The sequence below is a fragment of the Nanorana parkeri genome, unplaced genomic scaffold (assembly GCF_000935625.1).
Source record: "Nanorana parkeri isolate BGI_ZX_2015 unplaced genomic scaffold, ASM93562v1 scaffold1015, whole genome shotgun sequence".
NCBI lineage: Eukaryota > Metazoa > Chordata > Amphibia > Anura > Dicroglossidae > Nanorana > Nanorana parkeri.
The window spans coordinates 561,883-580,230 of record NW_017307283.1 but is presented as its reverse complement, the minus strand read 5'-3'; the positions used below and the strand labels follow the sequence as shown (position 1 = coordinate 580,230).

The window sequence follows — 18,348 nt, the reverse complement described above, 5'->3', positions numbered from 1 at the left end:
TTCCTGCTATGCGGCTGGCATCTACCTTCCACCACATACAGTGCTCATGTTGTGCTCTCTGTTTAGAAACGTCATTCTGCTCTGTGAATTCTTTGTCAAAGGAACAATTTGTATTAGTAAATCTAAACCTTAATTGGATGGCATTTAATTTGTTCTGTTTATTCTAAATAATTAAATTTTTTTGTCATAAAATACTGTTTTGGCAAATTTCTTCACAGAATTGTCATGGCGGGGTCACCAGGTTTTTTTTTCTAATAAAAGTTGCAGATTTAAAAAGATTGAAAAGGTTTGAAAATACATAAAAACTTTAGCACTTATATGGGATTTCAGTAATTGCATTCTTCTTTATTTTGTTTATTTTTTTTTAATACCGTACATCAGTTTAAAATATACAGAGGGGAATTTATCAAAGCCGGAGCAGGCAAAATCTGGAGCAGTTTCCCATGGCAACCAATCGGCTTCTCTCTTCAGTTTGTTCAGTTGTTCAGTTAACTGTTGTACAATGCTGTTGACAAATAAAGAATTAAAAAAAATAAAATAAACTCCCCTTGCAGTCAGATTACTTCCATACTGCAAAGTTTAACGGCTCCTTTTTGTCTAGGAGTATTGAACAAAGGTTTTTTACATACCTGATCCCCACTCACCTCTCCGCTCTGGCTTGTGGACTGTCCCTCAACATCTTCATGGATAATGCAGGGCTACGGACCCTGCATTAGACATGATGATGTCAGTGGACCTTGAAGGGGGGAAGAGGCTGTAAGCAGAAGTCTTGGAGCCTGCGGGAGTGAGGATCAGGTAAGTAAAAGTTCTTAACCCCACACTGGGCATTAAAAAGCAGTTAACCCTTGCAGTTCAGGTAGTGTCGGGAAAACCAGGTGCATGACCATGCTCAAAGACCTCTATGTGTGCACGGTCAAGCATGCACCTATGCCAGGACAAATATGTATAGATGTTGTTCACGTTGGTAGGCTTACATGTTTGGGCCTGGGATTACATGATTAATGCACAGGTGCATGAGCATATTTAAGCATGGGCTGCCTATTTAACCCAGAGTTTTATCAAGGGAAGTTGCTGAGTAGTAGCTAGCTGAGAAGTAGCTTCTGCTTCCTTTGACCTGATCTTGTACCTTCCCTGCCTGGCTGTGCTTGACCTTGGCTTGCTTCACAACTTAGTTCCTGGCTTGCTCCCTGTGTACCTGCATTGCCTGGCTGTGATTGACCTTTGGCTTGCCTTTGACTCTGCTGCATCTGAGCCAGCTACAGGCACTTCTCCAAGCTCCTGCTTACCCTTTCTCAACTCCAGGGATTGCTGGACAGGAGGTGCAAGGGATGTCCACCCCCATTGCTTGGCCTCCTTCAGGTATGTGACAGTTAGCCCCACTGCAAGGGTAGTTTTTTTACCTAGAGCTAGGCTTTAAAAAGGAGATTAAATAATAAACTCTAAACCATTATAGTTTCCCTTTCATGATAAATATTCCAATACTAAATCTGTGCCCACTGAACTGAAATTACATTTTCCCAGTAGAACTTGTCTTTAACTTATTCAGAATGTTTACAGTTATGTCCCTTTTTGTCTTGTACTCATATGAACTTCTAGCAGTCGGCTTGCTGTGAGGACATTGCGTGTAGAGATGTCATTGTCCCAGAGTAACTTTGCAAGAGAGCCGGAGCCTTTGACCGATAACTCTGTGTAGCTGAATCATTCTTTTCTCTCTGATAATGAATGGGTTTCCTCATGTACTGGTTGTGTGTGTCTTGCCAAAGACCTACTGACTCATTCAACATACACTGCAAGCTGATTGTCTCTTAGTTTCCACACAATTCTACCTTAGATTACTACGAGCACAACAGACGCAAAGACTTTCCATTGTGTTACAAAGCAGCATGTTTGTTGGGGCATTCAATAGGCTGTTATTATCTTGTTACTGATTATCAGCATAGATTTGCTCCACTATTATATCATATGGTATAATCTTATCACTATATAGACAATGACTTAGGAAAAGTTTTGACTCTTATCACTGTGTGTGTCTAGAGCAGCAGATATCAGGTATTCCCATGTATTCCACAACTCCTCGGAATGGATATAATATTTATTCATTGTATATAAAGAGGGGAAAGTATCTCTCAGTATTGTTCATTAATTAGCCCAATTATATGAGTTGCAGTACATCTAAAGCTAGCCAAACACAGCTTGAATTGGGGACCATTCCTGCTGAATTGGCCAAGTTTCAAACTGCGGGTGGCCCTGTTCGCACCACTCGGCTTAAAAATTTCAGTTGCACATTAACTTCAGTGTCAGTCTAAAGCTAGATATACACAGTTAGAATTTCATACAAACATTCATCCAAAAAAATTCTTCAGAACATTTGATTATACAATAAACATCGAACGTCATTCAAAATTTTGTTTAGTTTTAAAGTGGAACTAGACCCACCCATTTAACTGTTTCCCAAAACAGTTAAGGTGGCACAAAGTAAATGCCACTGTCGGCACCCTTTTGACCAGCATCCCTCATTCAGCTGATCTATCTTTACACACACACACACACACAATAGGTTGGACTTGATGGACATGTGTCTTTATTCAACCTCAAATACTATGTAACTATGTAACTATGTAACTATGAAGGAGCCAGTCAGAAAATCTTTGAACAAACAGAACATGTTCAGGTATTCTGACGGGCCGATGGCCGCTTTCAGAATACAAAAATAACAGCAGGGATTCCTTGGTCAACGCACTTGTAGCGTTAATGGAGGAATCTGCTCTAATTTTTTTATTCAGCCCGCGTGTTGAATGAGAGAAATAGAGCAGTGTATGGCCAACCTTACTTTCAAGGCACACCAACTGTCAAGTTTTGCAGTGTGCTTAATTCAGCTCTCAACCGATTTCAAGCTATCAAATGGCTGGTGTCATAGCTGGTCACATGTGCAGCACCATGGCAATTGCAATCCAAATAGAGGCCAAGATGGCACCTTCCTTGGCTGTAGGGGATAGGAGGGTGTAGTTCTGATTTAGTATTCAACTTTAAAACAAAAGGAGTTTTCCCAAATAAAACTGTTATGAATTTGTTTATTTGAGAAAAATTTCCATTCTTTTCCTTCAACTTTTTTCTTAAAAAATTATTGTAAATTTGACTTAACTACTAGAATAGAGAACAAGTGTTCCGATCATTTTCAATTGAAATGCTAACCATGTATGCCCAGCTTAAGTGTATTCAGTGGATGTACACTTTTCGTAATAAAAAGTTTCATAATAAATTATTGATTGTAGCACTCAACCGAGGAACTGGTCACTGGTCTGGCGGCCATTGTTTTATGGATTTGAAATAAACCCTGCTATAGATCCTCACTAACATTAGCTTGTACTGTATATTCAGTAAACATGTCACATAGCAATCAAGCCCTCACTGCTAATACTCTGCAATTGGTGGCATCTCAGATCAACACACTGGCTGCAGATCATAGATTTCTCACAATCCGTCATCCCAACATGTGTGGCCATACAGTATTTTTGTAAGTAATTATAAATGTATATCTAAACCCAAGACCCCAAATGTAACACATTGAACCTTGCCAGTCATTAGATGTAGTAGCTGAATTAGTTTTTCTTTTTCAGGCTTTTTCTCTTTTTTTTTTTTTCCTGATGGTCCTGCCAGTAACATACTTCCTGTACTAGGATTGCAAAGCTCACTAGCCACGCTATATCTATGGAAGAGAAGCGCTGTCATCCTATTGCAGTAAGTGTGTTAGGACTACAGAATACCTCTTGCTCTCCTCATCTTCATAGCATAGGGGGAACAGTGTTCTGTAGTCCACCACAGAGAACATGGGAAGTTGCCAGCCCACAAGATTTCTGGTGGGATCACTTTTGTGCACTTATCGAACAGATATGACAAACCACTTTCAATCGTGTTTTTAACAGACCAAAAGAGAGAAAATAGGAGAAGTCGATTTTTAGGGTTGACATACATTTTAAAGCCCAAGAATGAGTACAATGATCCAAGCACATAGCATTTTCAGAAGAAGGTGAGCAGTGGCAGCCCCTGTATTTTTCTCATGACATGTGCACTTTAAAACATTGCAGCGTCATTGTGAAATGCTTACAATGACAATATAGCTGATGCCAAGTGAACCCAATAGTGCACATACAGTAGATTTAGTGAGTCACATGGAGTTTTGAGGTTTTAAAAATAGAAAACCAACATCTAAAAAATTGGAAACAAGAAGTAGCTCTTGCACAATTGTGTCAGTTTTGCTGGAAATACTTTTCTTTCAGGCTGTTTTTGTGAATGATTTTTAAAAGAAACTTTTTTATCTTTTTTGGACTCTACCTTCTCCACTTCTATTAGCAGAATGCTGATCCCATCACTGGCTTATCTCTGTTCTCTGTCAGCAGAATATATGAAAGTTGTCCATCATCTGGTGGACAATTTTCTGGTGTGACAATTTTTAGACCCCAGAAGGGACAGGGCTCGTTAAACTGGTCTTGTTGGACAAAGGACAAGGCTGGGAGCTTCTGATGCCTGCACCTGATAACCAAGGCATGCACATTCCTAACTGAGGCAATGGCTGTGCTATGAAAGAAATATGAAATTATCTGACCCTCTCACACATTTAGGGTTGTCTTGTATTACAGGATCACATACATAAATCCATAGACATGAATTGCTCTTGGGTAAACCTAATAAAGTTTATGAAACAGCTCACTGGAGATAAAGGTTAAAATATCAATAGATATAAGACAGAAGTTAACAATTTAGATTGCCGGACCTTCTAAATTGTTTTTGATACCAGCCAAGTGTGCATGTTTATGCCTTCTGCTGACATCCCCAGACTCGGCCTTATCTCAACAATGAAAGTGATCTCCTGTGATAATAATACTAATTAATGAGATATTCCCCCACATTGTTTAGCATAGGGGTGTCTGCATAGTTGGGAGGTAACTGTAGCCCATAGGCAAACAAACATTCCCGGAGCAAATCATTATTACTAAAATTGCTAAAATTTTGACCCAGTCCTGCTATATCAGCGAAGGTTCATGCAGTGTGTTGCGCTGTCGGCACTCCTTTTTCAAGTTGACTTTTTTCAAAGGAGCCTGTCCAAAAATTCTCAGCCAGTCACTGCAGCCAGTCCCAAACCCCACTTGGATGGGTCAATCAAGTGTTTGTTTTTTCTTTTAAGAAACATATATAAGGGTTATAATCCTTTCCTTCTCAATACATCGATTAAAAAAAAAAAGTTTGGGCTATACGTACACTTTAACAGTGGGGTGTTATAAGTAAAACCTGACCAATCATTATGCTCTGTGTAAAAGTAAACATTGTTCTGATAAAAGTTCACTTTTCAGTTCCTGAATGAATAATCTTGCAGGGATTGTATAACATTCTTCTTCACGTTTCCTATTCAGTGATTTCTGGCTCACGAGATGGAAAAGCAGATTTGCTCAGAACCCTATAAGGTAGAAAGTCTCCTTGTCAGATTTACTTGGAGTTCCCCTAACCCGTGAAGCCCCTCAGAGCTTTGAAGTGAAGATGTTGGAAGAATGACTCAGATCCATGCCAGCACACTCATTCGGCTTGTTTGCATTACTCAAAAATGACTAAGATTTCTGTGACAAAGCCTTCAGTACACAAAGTGTGAGAGACTGTTCAGCTGAATGATACAAGCTTCATTCAAAATATAAATCAGTGCAGCAATTAACCAATCAGCTTCTCTCTTCTGTTTGTTCAGTTAAGCTTTGAAAATGGAATGCTGATTGGTTACCATGCAAAGCTGCTCCAGATTTTGTCTGCTCCAGTTTTGATCAATTCCCCTCATGGTGTTTTTTTCAGTCATGCTTTGGCTCCTTCGACAAAAGTTGATTGAAAACACAGCTTTTTTTAAAGAATTGGTGCCAACAGGGCCCCCCACAGCTCAAATTGTGGCGGAGTCATCAGGCAAAAACTTTGATTAACCTTTGCAGTGCAGAGGTAGCCCCACTGCAAGGGTTGATAAAAGTTTTTGCCTGATGACTCGGCCACAATTTGAGCTGTGGGTGGCTCTTTTGTCTAGGTGCTAAAATATAAAAAAGTTATACTCACCCGATCCTGGGAGCAAGCTTGCTCTTATACCATTCCTTCCAGCCTCACTACCAGTGGCGGACCTAGAAAACCAAAGGGCCCTGGTGCAAGATATTTCATTTTGATTTTTAGAATACTAACTCATAATGTGCATACACCAAAGATACACTATATACCCCTTTTAGCAGGATTGATCTAATTCCTACAGATATATTTCCTGTAAATAGACATCTAAATATATATACACCTAATCCACAGTGAGACATTTTGTTAACAATGCATTGCTCAAGAGAGGTAACAATCACTAAAGCTGACAATCCGTCTACTCAGGTTTTGTTAATGATCGCACAGCCGTGTAAAATGGGCACAAAATACAAACTGGTTTGGTGGCATGCTGAGGATTTTGAGCAGAATGCATGCAAATGGAAAAAAGCCAAATTCATTCCATTGCTAAACTCAACAGCTTGTTTCAAAGTAAAAACATGCAACAATTTGATTTGATCATCTTAGATGGAAAATTATTGGTGAAGACTGTCATCAGTCATGAACATTACTTGCAACCTTGAAACAATCTCCCCTTGTATGGAGCATAAGTGACCATAATGGCGGGTCACGGAAGTTGGCAGTAAGGTTGCCACCTGTCTGGGATTCACCCGGACAGTCCGGGTTTTGAATGCTGTGTGCGGGTTCCATAGCAAAAGATGTCAGGCAAACAGGGGCAACCGAAATTAAGATAGGGGCTATTGGCTCCCCACTAAAAATAGTCTTGACTGTGATATTTACATATTAATTGGCGCCACTATTTACATATGAATACGCCGCAGCTCATTCGCCCAAAAAATTTCCATGCATCGCTAGTGTTCGGGTTTTGCTGGAAGAAAGGGTGGCAACCCTATTTGGAGGGGATATGGCGGGTTGGAGTTTTCATCCAACTTTGTATACATGTGTGCCAATAATACAGTATGGATTGGTATGACCCAGCTCCCCCTACTACTAATGGATGATGCAGAGATTTCCTAACATTGACCGATTGGTGGATGTGCATAGTAGGTGGACTTCCTAGGGGTCACTTCTGAACAATTAAATGCTGAAATCACAATTATTCTGTAAGGCTGAATAACTAATACAGAATATGTAATTGTTATTTTCTTTTACTATGTGTTCGCGCTTAATGCTGAAATTAGCTGCCCTGTGATGGCAGCATGCTGAAGAGCTGGACCACTGCTGTCAAGCTGAGCACAGCAGTCCAGGCATGTGGCAGTCCATCATATTTCCTGCACAATACTCCACTATATTTTAGTCAACAGCATTCATGTTGCCTGAGCAGCATTGTTGATTGGAGTACTGTCCAGGGTGGCGTATTGGACAACTTCAGACCTGGACTGCTGGGCTCTGTGTTTGAGCAATAGTCTGGCTCTGAAGCATGCTGCTGGTACAAACACATGTAAAATAATAAATCTATATTCCTTACTTGTTAATAATTAGTGTATCCAAAACCCAAACTTTTTTTGCTATGGACAGAGTGACAAGTTAGCACCTCTGTCAAACTGTTTTTACTGGAAGTGAAGAACGCAAGATATCCTTAAGCAGTAGGTGTTCCCAGTCAGAGAATGATGCTCCTTAGGCAGCTCTCCTAGAAGTAGTGGCCATAGCATAGGTCTGCTCTTTGCTTGAGTTAAAGGGTTAGTTCACTTTTAGACACTTTTACAAAAATCTCCCTATGAATTCCAGCATCCTCAGCAGCTTACACACCACTCTTTGGCTTTTTAGAAAATGCTTCTTTGCATGTCTTACCTACAGACCGTGCGTTGCCTGACACACAAACTCCATGGTAACCCCTCTCCTCTAGACGATAGAAGTGTGCCCCCAAGGAACAAGCACTGTGGCTTGTTCAAAAAATGTGCATGCACTCTCTCTAACTCGGCTGTACAACACAGAGCTCAGCTGTTGCTGCTACAGAAGGAGAGAGAGTGTGCACTGCACATGCGCCATATTTGAACGAGCTACAGCACTCGTTCCTCTGTGTTGAGAGTGTGCTTCTAGGGCAGGGGTAGCAAACCTCCGGCCCTCCAGCTCTGGTGGAACTACAAATCCCATGAGGCATTGCAAGATTCTCACAGCCACAGACATGACTCCCGAAGAGAGATGCATCCTGGGATTTGTAGTTTCACCACAACTGGAAGGCCGGAGGTTTGCTACCCCTGTTCTAGGGTCTCAGCAAAAGGTTTCCCAATTATGGAGACTCTCATAGTTTAGAGTTAGGACCCGACTATATAGATGTGCCTTGGCGAGGCTGTGCGGCCTCTGCAGAAGACGTGTATCTAAAACCTCTGTTTTTAACCTTAGCGGTGAGACAGGTTTTTTGGCATGCTGGCTGGTGAGTGTGCTGGGAAACTTTTTGCTGTTGTACTGTATAAAGCCCTTCCATGTGCACCTTGCTGTAAAGCTGGCTACGAAGTGATGAGTGCGTTTGCCATTTGTTTTGCTTCTATTGTCTGGCGCATGCTACAGTTTATGTAGGACATATGGTGGTCCCCTACTAAGGAGCCTGTAGGTATGACATGCAAAAGTAGCATTTTTTTCAAAAGCTGAACAGTGGTTTGTAATGTGTTGGGAGTGCTGAAATGCTTGGGGGAGTTTTTTGGGGAAATGTGTCTAAAGGTGAAATAACCCTTTAGGTTTTTGCTTAACCGGCATCTGCAGCAATCATTAGACTTATTACCCCTTAGAATCGCTCCACATTTACCAGTCCAGTACACATTTTGTTCAATAGTACCAACCCCTGATGAAAGTGAACCCTTTGTACTCCTGTAAGCGTGTTGGCTTTTTCTGGCATAAGTCTGAATTAATTTAAATCTGTGCACCCACTGGGGACATTTATGCACCCCATTCATCCTGGTGATCATTGTCTGAGGACAGGAAGTGAAGAGAAATCTCTCTAATGAGACATAGGTTGCAAAAAAGTAAAACTGGCAGTGGTTTTAACCATTTCCTACTCTATCCCAATTAAAAATTTTTTCTGGCTTTGGATATACTTTAAGGCTCTATTTGCACCTATTTTCAAAATACATATTTGTACAAAAATACATGCCTGCAATATACACTGCCTGTCCCAAAAAAAAGTCACAGACTCTGATATTTTGTTGGACCACATTTAGCGTTGATTACGGCATGTATTCACTGTAACATCATTTCTATAAGCTTATGCAATGTCACAACATTTATTTGCATGCATTCATTTTTCACCAGAGCTTGTAGTGATGATTGAAGAGTCCGACCACTGCGTAAAGTCTTTTCCCGCACTTCCAAAAATTCTCAATGGGGTTAAGGTCTGTACTCTGTGGTGGTCAGTCCATGTATGAAAATTATGTATCATCGTCCCTGAACCACTCTTTTACAATCTTTCACTGTCATTTATATTATGCCCATGCCATCACGGAAGAAAAAACCCATTGATGGAAAAACCTGGCCATCAGTGTATTCAGGTAGGCAGCTGACCTCATTTTTTGGGCACATAACATCGCTGAACCTAGACCTAATATCCAATAGAAAGCTCTTACCTATTTGCTTAGCTAAATCCAGGTGGCGACTTTTTTTTGGGAAAGGCAGTCACCAGAACTCACAATGCATTTACATATGTGTGTTGTGGTGGCCAAAGAGAAGGTACATTTAATTAGACTGTATATGTACACTGGAACGTAATTCAGAATTAATGACAATGCACATATACCACTCATTGTGTTCTGCTCACATTAACACACAACCACAACACACGATAATGCGCAAATGAACGTATTTGCAATGGTGTCAATAGGGCCTTAGTGTATTGGCAACATCATTTCTACAGGCATTTGTAAATGTATAATTATGTTGGTATCCTAATCCCCCAACATACTGTACTTATCTCCAGAAATATTTGGCAATGCTGAAACAATTCCAAGGCCAAAGACCCCCCACATCTTAGTATGTGTATCTTTTGTTACAGTTTAACCAGCAAGTGTGTGCTAACATTATGTACAAAGAAAGCAGTTGGCCCTGAAAACTGACTTTCCATTTTTGTACTGCTACAAAATGACTTTTTATAAGACAAAGGTTTAGTCATTAGAAGTGTTGATGAAATACAAAAGAATCTAAGCTGAGGAACATGAGAAGGCGCCATAACATTGAAATGATAAGAGAACCTTTACCAAAAATTACTGAAACAATTAAAGTGGAAAACCATGACAACTATTATTTTTTTCTTTTGGTTTTGTATAGAGTGTGAAGTGTTAGAACCTTTATTAGGTATTTATTTACTGCTACTATTTGGGTCTCCGTCAGTAAGATTTCCTCTTTCTTCTGGACCCAAGAAAGGGAAAATCTTTCCAATGGAATTATAGACAGCAGCAAAAAGATTATAGATGTGTTACCCTATTCCAGGTGTGGGCAGCCTTGGCACTCCAGGTGTAGTGAAAGCCCCTGGGAGTCATGCTTGTGGCTGTCAGAGTCACAAACAATGCATCATGGGACTCATAGTTGCACAACAGCTGGAGTGCCGGGGTTTCAACCCCCGCCCTATTTTATTACAAATGTTTACAAACCTTTTTATTGCTTTATATGTCCTTCTGGAGAGCTCTTCTGTCTCGCTGGCCACTGTCCTTTTGTGTGAAATCCTGGTTAGGGCACCTAATCCTCCTAGGGCACAGCAATTGAAACCTGACAAAGGTTGTATACCTTTCCTGCTCTATCCAAAAACATTTGTGTAACTAGTATGCAGCAAATCACAAACAGAAGACTATTTTGTAAAGAGCCAGCCAGTCAGAGCACATTTTTTGCTGCTATTTCTCAGCTGCCTTTTGTCTCTAAAGCTGGCAATACAGTGGTAGATTTTTTTTCATTCAGCCTCCTTGATACAATTCCCTCCGTTAATGCTAAACAGCATGGATGAACAAGTCTCTGCTGCTGTGGTCATTGTATTCAGCACCCACTGCTGTCAGGATACCAAAACAGTGACTGCAACTGACTGGCTGCAGTCACTATTTGGCCAATAATATTCTGCTAGGCTCCTTTTGATTTTCAGATCAAAGGGTATAACCACAGCAATCACCTTGTCCTTGTAAAGCTAAGGTGAAGGGTGATGACAAAAGCGAAATAATTTTTTGGTGAAATGTCAAACTTGCTGAACAGAATTCTGAACACTTGGCTGAAGAAAGTTTATAACATTGCTAAAGAAATGTGCAAACATGCAGTGGTGGGACATTCCTGGGCAAGATTGGACAACACCCATGGTCCAAGGCAGCATCTTCAGTAGTTCATGAATCAGAAGTGACATTTGTCACTGCTCCTTCTTTTTTGCTTGCCGCATACATATCTGCTCTTTTTTACTAGATTGCTTCCGCTGGCATATAAACTAAGGGATTGACATCCAGTTCTTATAATCCCTGCAACCTACAATACTAGAGTAGATCCTACTGCCAGTAGCTTCATCACTCGTTCAGCTCCCTTTCTGAGTACTCATGTCCATTGCCAAGCACAGTCCCTGTATTGTTCAATGATCTCTCTGTGCAGCACAAATAATCAGAGTAGACATGCCATGGGCACAAAGGAAGCTTCTGTATCCATGTACCCTGAAGTGTATACCAAGACTTTATATTCTTGTATGGACATGAATAATATATTACAGACTGAGCTCATTGCGCTATTGTGGACTGGCACACCTTGGTATACTGAAAACTAAAGGTACAAGTATGCGCTTTGAAGTGTGATATACTGTACTTGAAGAATCTGTCCATCCAAATCGAATGTTTTAGTTTCCCGCGGTAATGCCAGCCACTTTATTTTTTATTTTAGTTTTCATTAGCATGGGTAAGAGTCGGAAGAATCATGTTTTTATAGCTGACTGCGGGAAAATTCCACTTAACTTCCTGTACCTGCAACACCAGGATAAGAAAATAAATGTATGGGTGCTAATGGGACAGGGGACACAGAGAGCAAGAAAAATCCAACAAATATTCTAACCCTTTCCCATTTTACCTATTACATGTGCTTTTGTTGATGTCTTTTGTAATTATCATAGAGCTATCCCATTCCTTCCTCCCTCTGTGATACCATGTCATCAGGACAGGAAGTAAGGGTAAATGTATCCAATGGAGATACAGATAGAATTAAAACCTTACAGTGTTTCTAAATGTTCTGTACAAAAAAAAATAGAATTGGACTTTCAGGTGTACTTCAGCCTTACCTTTTTCCCCACACTTCTGTGTTGAAATTGATTACTCTTAATTTCCTGCAAACTTGCATCTCTACAATATGACCCTTCGAAGCTGGAGCAGCTATCTTGAGCCTGCCTTCATTTTTTGTCTAATTGACCTCCACCATTCATCAATCGCTTCTCTCCCTGATCTGTACAGTCATTGGTCTCTCACAGCTATCAGCTGTATGTGAAATAAGATACCCCCCCAGCATCCCTTTAGACATGCCTGCAACAAGTTAAAGTGAAATTAAAGGCTATTTTGTTTCCCCCCACCCAATGTTAGTGTAAGGACTTACCTTAAATGATGCCTCTTAATCCGATCATCTTCTTCCTTACTGTCCTTTTCAGCCTTCTCTCCAGCGCTGACTCCTCTGTCCTCCTCTTCTCTGATGTCCCACAGAGTCTGTGTGAGTGCACGCTGCTCCATATACTTACATTATGTCTCTCCTCGTCTCCCGGCCGAACATCTGAACTGCGCATGCGCCCACCCCAAGATCCGCTGCGGCCGCCCGGGAAATTTTCCAGATGTTCGGACGGGAGCACGCGGCAGAGACACAGGTAAATTTAAACCTGTTTCAAAAGGTTTTTTTTTACGTTTTTGCATATATCTACTGCTTGCTAGCAGAAGATATATGCAAAAAAAGTGTGGGTTTAATAACTCTTTAAGCAATCAGCAGCCTGCATAGCTAAAGTCTGCAGCACCCAGTGGCCAGCAGGGAGAAGCAGGCACATCTAAAGAAATCCTGAGGACGTGTTTTTTCATATAATTATAAAAGATCCAAGTCAGAAAGCTGCGATGTTTACAGAAGCCTGCATGCCCCTTCCACCAAAGAGCTGCAAACAGACCCAGTGATGACATTACTGGAACTTAAAACAGGTATTTCTTGAAAAACAAATTGATTTGATTGAAAACACTGAATTTTATGTTGATCGGGAAGGAGGGCGAAACAAGGGAAGGTATTATAGGCGTACACTACACTTCAAATTGAAACCATATCTTATATCTCACAGGGTTTTCTATTTGCATGCAGTCTCTCATGTTCCCAACTTTACCAAGCTTCTGTAGCAGTTGTAAAAGAACAAGTATCAAATATCCCTCCACACTCCAAACTGGAATCCCAAATACTATCCTTTCGTGGGTGCTGAAATCTCCAAAGCAAAGTATTGGAAATTAGTCACCGGCACTCCGAGGTCCTGTTTATCATACCGTCTTTATTGGATGTTCAGATAGACATAGTATCACATGAGTGCACAACTGATGAGGAGGCAAGAAATGGTGTGGAATGTTTTTGTTTTCACTTTTGCGTGACATGTTTTTTATAATCTGGCCTTCAAAGACGGCGACCACACATATGATGTGCAGATGGACCATTAGCTTATGCACAGTACTTGAATGTATGTGAACCATTTCAAGTCTATAAAGGCATTTGCTGCACTTTAAAGCTGCCCATATATTATCAATAATTGGTCTATATGAAAACTTCTACCTCTTTTAGAACACTTTATGATCTATATCAGTCCCCAAACTTAATAAACGGTCAGTTCACTGTCCTCAAAGGGAGGTCAGACTGTGGCCAGTGGGAGTAGAAAATCAGTGCAAATAAACAATGTCCCAGGCTCAGTGGGAGTAAAAAAATTACCTACCTCCTGTGGACAGTGGGGGGAGGAATAATGCCCCATTGTTGGTGTCAGTGCAAGGAATAGTGCCCGTCATTGGTATCAGTGGGAGAAATAGTGACCTAACAATGGTATCAGTGGGAGAAATTGTTCCCAATTGCTAGTATCATTGGAAGAAATTGTGTATCATTGTTGGTTTAGTGGGAAGAATTGTGCCCCATCATTTGTTTTAAATAGTGCCCCATCGTCGTTAGTGTCAATGTGAGCAATGGTGCACCATTGCTGGTGTCAGTGGGAGGAAATGTGCCAATTTGTTGGTGTCAGGGCCAGATAAATGTGAGCAAAGGGTTGCATCTGGCGCCCAGGGCCTGCATTTTTGGAGACCACTGGTCTATATTATCAGATCTCTGTCCTTTACTTACAAGAAGATCAGGTGTCTGATTGGCTGCTATGTGTTCAGAGAAAGTGAAAGGTCTGTGTTATATTGGATGTGATTTCTGATGCACTGAAGGAGGCAAGAAATCTCTCTCTAAGTATCTACATTTTAGATTCTATTCAACAGAGCTAATGTATATGTATCAAGAGCCCCCAATCTCAGAATATGGAAAATCTTCACTAGATTCTACCGTCAACTCTGTGTTTAAGGCTAGTCAAAGCAAGCATTATTCTTCCTACCAATGTCATTAGTCAAAGCATAGCTTGTGTTAGAGTGGCCATAAACGGCTCTAACAACAAAGCAATACAATTTCAAGCATCTCTTGCGATAATCAGCTTGCTTTAGAACTCCAAGGCCTGAAAAACAAAAGCCTTTATTCCAGGGTCACTCAATATCAGACAAGAAGATGACTCAACTTCCAAAATCACCTTGAAGACCCAAACCTTACTTATGTGAATTATCAAAATACTTCATGTGTGCTGTTGTCAATTTCTGGCAAGAATTACAATAAGCTCTTGCATCCTAAAGACTCACTCAAAGACAGGCAGCAAAGTATGGTCCTCATGAAGATGTCTGCCTACCTATAGCCTCTCATAGTCATGCCTTGTAGGGAATTAAGATCTTAGAGTTGCAGTTATCCTGCAGCATGCTGGAAAACCTCTGTGGTAACTATTGTTCCCCTTGCATCTTTAGAAAACAGAACAGACCTAATCCAAAAAAATAAAATGTGATCCAAGTCAAGAGATAAAGGTGTGTTAGTCTCATGTTAGTGGTGATGACAATAAGGGCACAACTGTTGTTGATGGGAGATCAATGGTTGTTTGACGCAGACAAGTGCTGAAGCTGTCATTGCCTTTATATATGTATCAGTTTTGTACATTGTTCAGGAATGATTCTGACCTATCCTTTTTGTTCCAGGTTACTTTAGTTACTTTGGTTAGCAGACTAGTGCCGCAGATTCTCAGTTGGATTGAGTTCAAGGCTTTGACCAGGCCATTGTAAAACATTCACCTTTTGTTGTTGAGCCACTCCTGAAACCAAACAGCGAGCGTTCTCTTTATCCTGTAGAAACAGAAGAGCAATCGCTGATTGGTCTCAGATTTCCCAACCTGCCGGAAAATTGCCTGAGGCAACAAGTGCTTCCAGTGCACATGATGTTGTCCGGTGCACACTGATCATTATCACTTGCAAATATTGGTTGATGTATGGCTACTCTATGGCTTGCAGATTTCTTACCCAGAATGTCACTCAGTGAAAAGTCTGCCTGTTTAAGCGAAAATACTGATACGCCAAGAGCGTATGCTTCTCTCTGATGCACCTCATTTTTTGTGATGAGCCATATGCATGGTGAAGCATGGATTACCTTTACTTAATTGCAGAGAACACAAAGTGAAATCTTTGCATGGGATGAGCAATGCTTCATACACTCAGAAGCATTCCTTCTAAATAACTTCAGCCCGCAACATAAAATGCCTGCCTTATCCCCTGACTTGCTCCCATACCACTAGGATCTGCCACCAGATCCTCTACATAAACCTGGTACTTTCGAATATAGGTACTTGTGTATGGCCTCCCACAACATAGCACTCTGACAAAGTGGACAATTCCCACACTCAAGCACTGTCACACTGGGGCAGCTTGCAGAGCCCTGAGCATATTCTAATTTTCTGAGTATGCCATAACCTGCATGGGATTTTTGGGAGTCTCCAATGGCAGATCCGGGGCACTCTGGAAGGAAGATAGAGGTAAAGGCAACCTTTTTTTTTTGCTACAGTGTCACTAACCCATATATGGATGTAAACAGATAGACATGGATGCAATAACATTGTCAAAAGATATTGGCACAAAGTCAGATAATAACAGCTGCCTGGGTACAACTCATGGTATGTAATGACAATGAAGAATTCAGTTAATCACAGGACTTGTAAGGTGAAATAGTGATGATTTAAATGACAATCAACATTTTGGTAGAACAATTCCTTTTTCTCCGGGTTACCTGGGGAAGGAGGTTACTTGAAGAAGGTGGCATGTGTTGGTTGTCATGAAATTCATCAATATTTCACCTTACAAGTACTATGATTCTATTGATACAAATGTATATTTACAACATACTGTAGATGTACAGATCCTAGAGATGTACCCACATGTTTAAGTTTCTACAGAGAAGAATCAATGTAATCCTTTTCTACAAATGGTTGATTGCACAGATTTCCTTTGACAGACCTGCCGCTCAGATATTGTTCAATGTAATGAACGAATGTAAAGGTGCGTATATGTGGGACAACCAAATCTCGTGCTATTGAACGTCATCACCTGAGTGGACTGCCCACATTTGTCAGATTGGCCACCACCGTAGATGCAAAAACTGGGATGCCCTTTGCTGAGACAGGGTGGCCCAGTCTGCCCAGGTGTGAGAGGTCCACCTGTACGTGAGCAAATCACAGCTTTGTGACCTGAAATTTGTATACAAGAAACAGGTACAAGTTGTAGTTTTGGAAGATAAAGCAATCTTTCTTATCTGTCTAGGTTTCAGACAACACATTCGTTACATTGTCTCCCTGTCACTGGTCTTCTAATCAGTGTACAATAGCTTTGTTTGTACTCACCATTCTGTGCCAACACAGCCCTGAGAATTCCCAGGAGAAACAGCACCCCAAATGGTAAACACATCCCGGCGAAAAAGTGTTCTCCCTTTTTAAATCCCCACGCAACTCAGGTAGAAGTTAACTCTTCATCGAAGACAAAAATCCAAAAAGTTCTCAACAACTTTCCAAAAATGATGTATTCAATGAACCTAAATATGCCCCAAAATCCAAAACTCAGCAGAACACAGTGTTAAGGTCTCCAGGAAGGTTTGTAAATCCAAATCACAGCAGGTCTAAAATATAGTCAGCCTCAAAAGCACTATGACAAAGTTTTGAAATGGCCACGAGAAATGACAAAGTTAACTTTTAGCAACGAAAGGGAACATTCTCCCTGTCTCCAATAGCTGTAAAGTTGTGGAAAGTGAGTTGGGGAGTGCACGGTTAGATGGGGCGGGCGAGTGAGGAGGGAGGATTGTCTAAGCTCACTGAAGTCTGTCCTTCCATTTGTGAGTCACACACACCCACTGGAAGAGTTTGTACAATAGCAAGGGAAGCATTCCTATGTAGAAGCTGAAGAGGGGAGGGTGGAGGCTGAGGAATGAGCAGAACACAGGAGATCACAGAAGCACAGCATGCCATGTCTGTTTCAGAGGCAGCTGTGCATTTCACAAAGTGTTTTACAGTTTTGGGAAGTATAAGCTTTGGAGCGCTCTATATGATCGGCACTTTAACTTGGTTAGTAATGCAATTGTGACACTGAGGTGACTCCTACACCTGTCATAAAGTCCAGGAGTGCACCTAAAGTGTATGCAAAGGTAATTTGTTTTCCGTTTTGGATAGAGTGGGAAAGGATTAGACTTTCTGTCAAGTTTTTGAGTTCTATTCTTTAAATTTGGGATTAACTCTTCTATTTGCATATAAAGCTTATGCATTGGGAAGATTCTCCTGCATTGAATGTTTTGTGAATGTTAGATTCACTGCTCTATAAATATACTCCTGTGTTTGTTTTTGTAAAATAAATAATATATACAGCTAATTAATAATGTTAAAATTCCTTTTACATTTTATTTCACAGCCAGCAAGGATTTTCTATAAAAATTTACATTTCTATTACTGCAACTATTGAAAGAGTACTGTGTACAGAAAGGCTTTCCATAATCCTCATTCCCCCTGCTCCTGTAAGTAAATCACTTAAAGGGTCATTCACTAAGCTGCCGGAGGCAGCCGAGTGACTAATCGAGCCCAAGTGAAGTGAGCCGAAGAACATTCGGCTATTCACTTCAGCTCAGTATGGCTGATTTCAGCCGTACATCGGCTGAAATCAGCCGTACATCAGCTGCCTTCCGCATGTTCCGCTGAGCCGAAGTGCAGAATCCAACATCTGGATCGGCTGAGCCGAAGCTTCGGCAGCTCACTCG

General features: G+C 40.9%; 1 protein-coding gene across 2 annotated transcripts in view; it reads right to left on the bottom strand.

The window, feature by feature from the left end:
* Window positions 1-17,042, bottom strand: part of AXL (AXL receptor tyrosine kinase) — a 74,024-nt gene extending 56,982 nt beyond the window's left edge. For both annotated transcript variants that reach the window (XM_018567167.1, XM_018567168.1), the window contains exon 1: window positions 16,952-17,042. In XM_018567167.1, coding sequence (XP_018422669.1) covers window positions 16,952-17,015 — 64 coding nt within the window. In that variant the 5' untranslated portion in view covers window positions 17,016-17,042. The remainder of the gene's footprint in view (window positions 1-16,951) is intronic.
* Window positions 17,043-18,348: the final 1,306 nt, after the last annotated feature.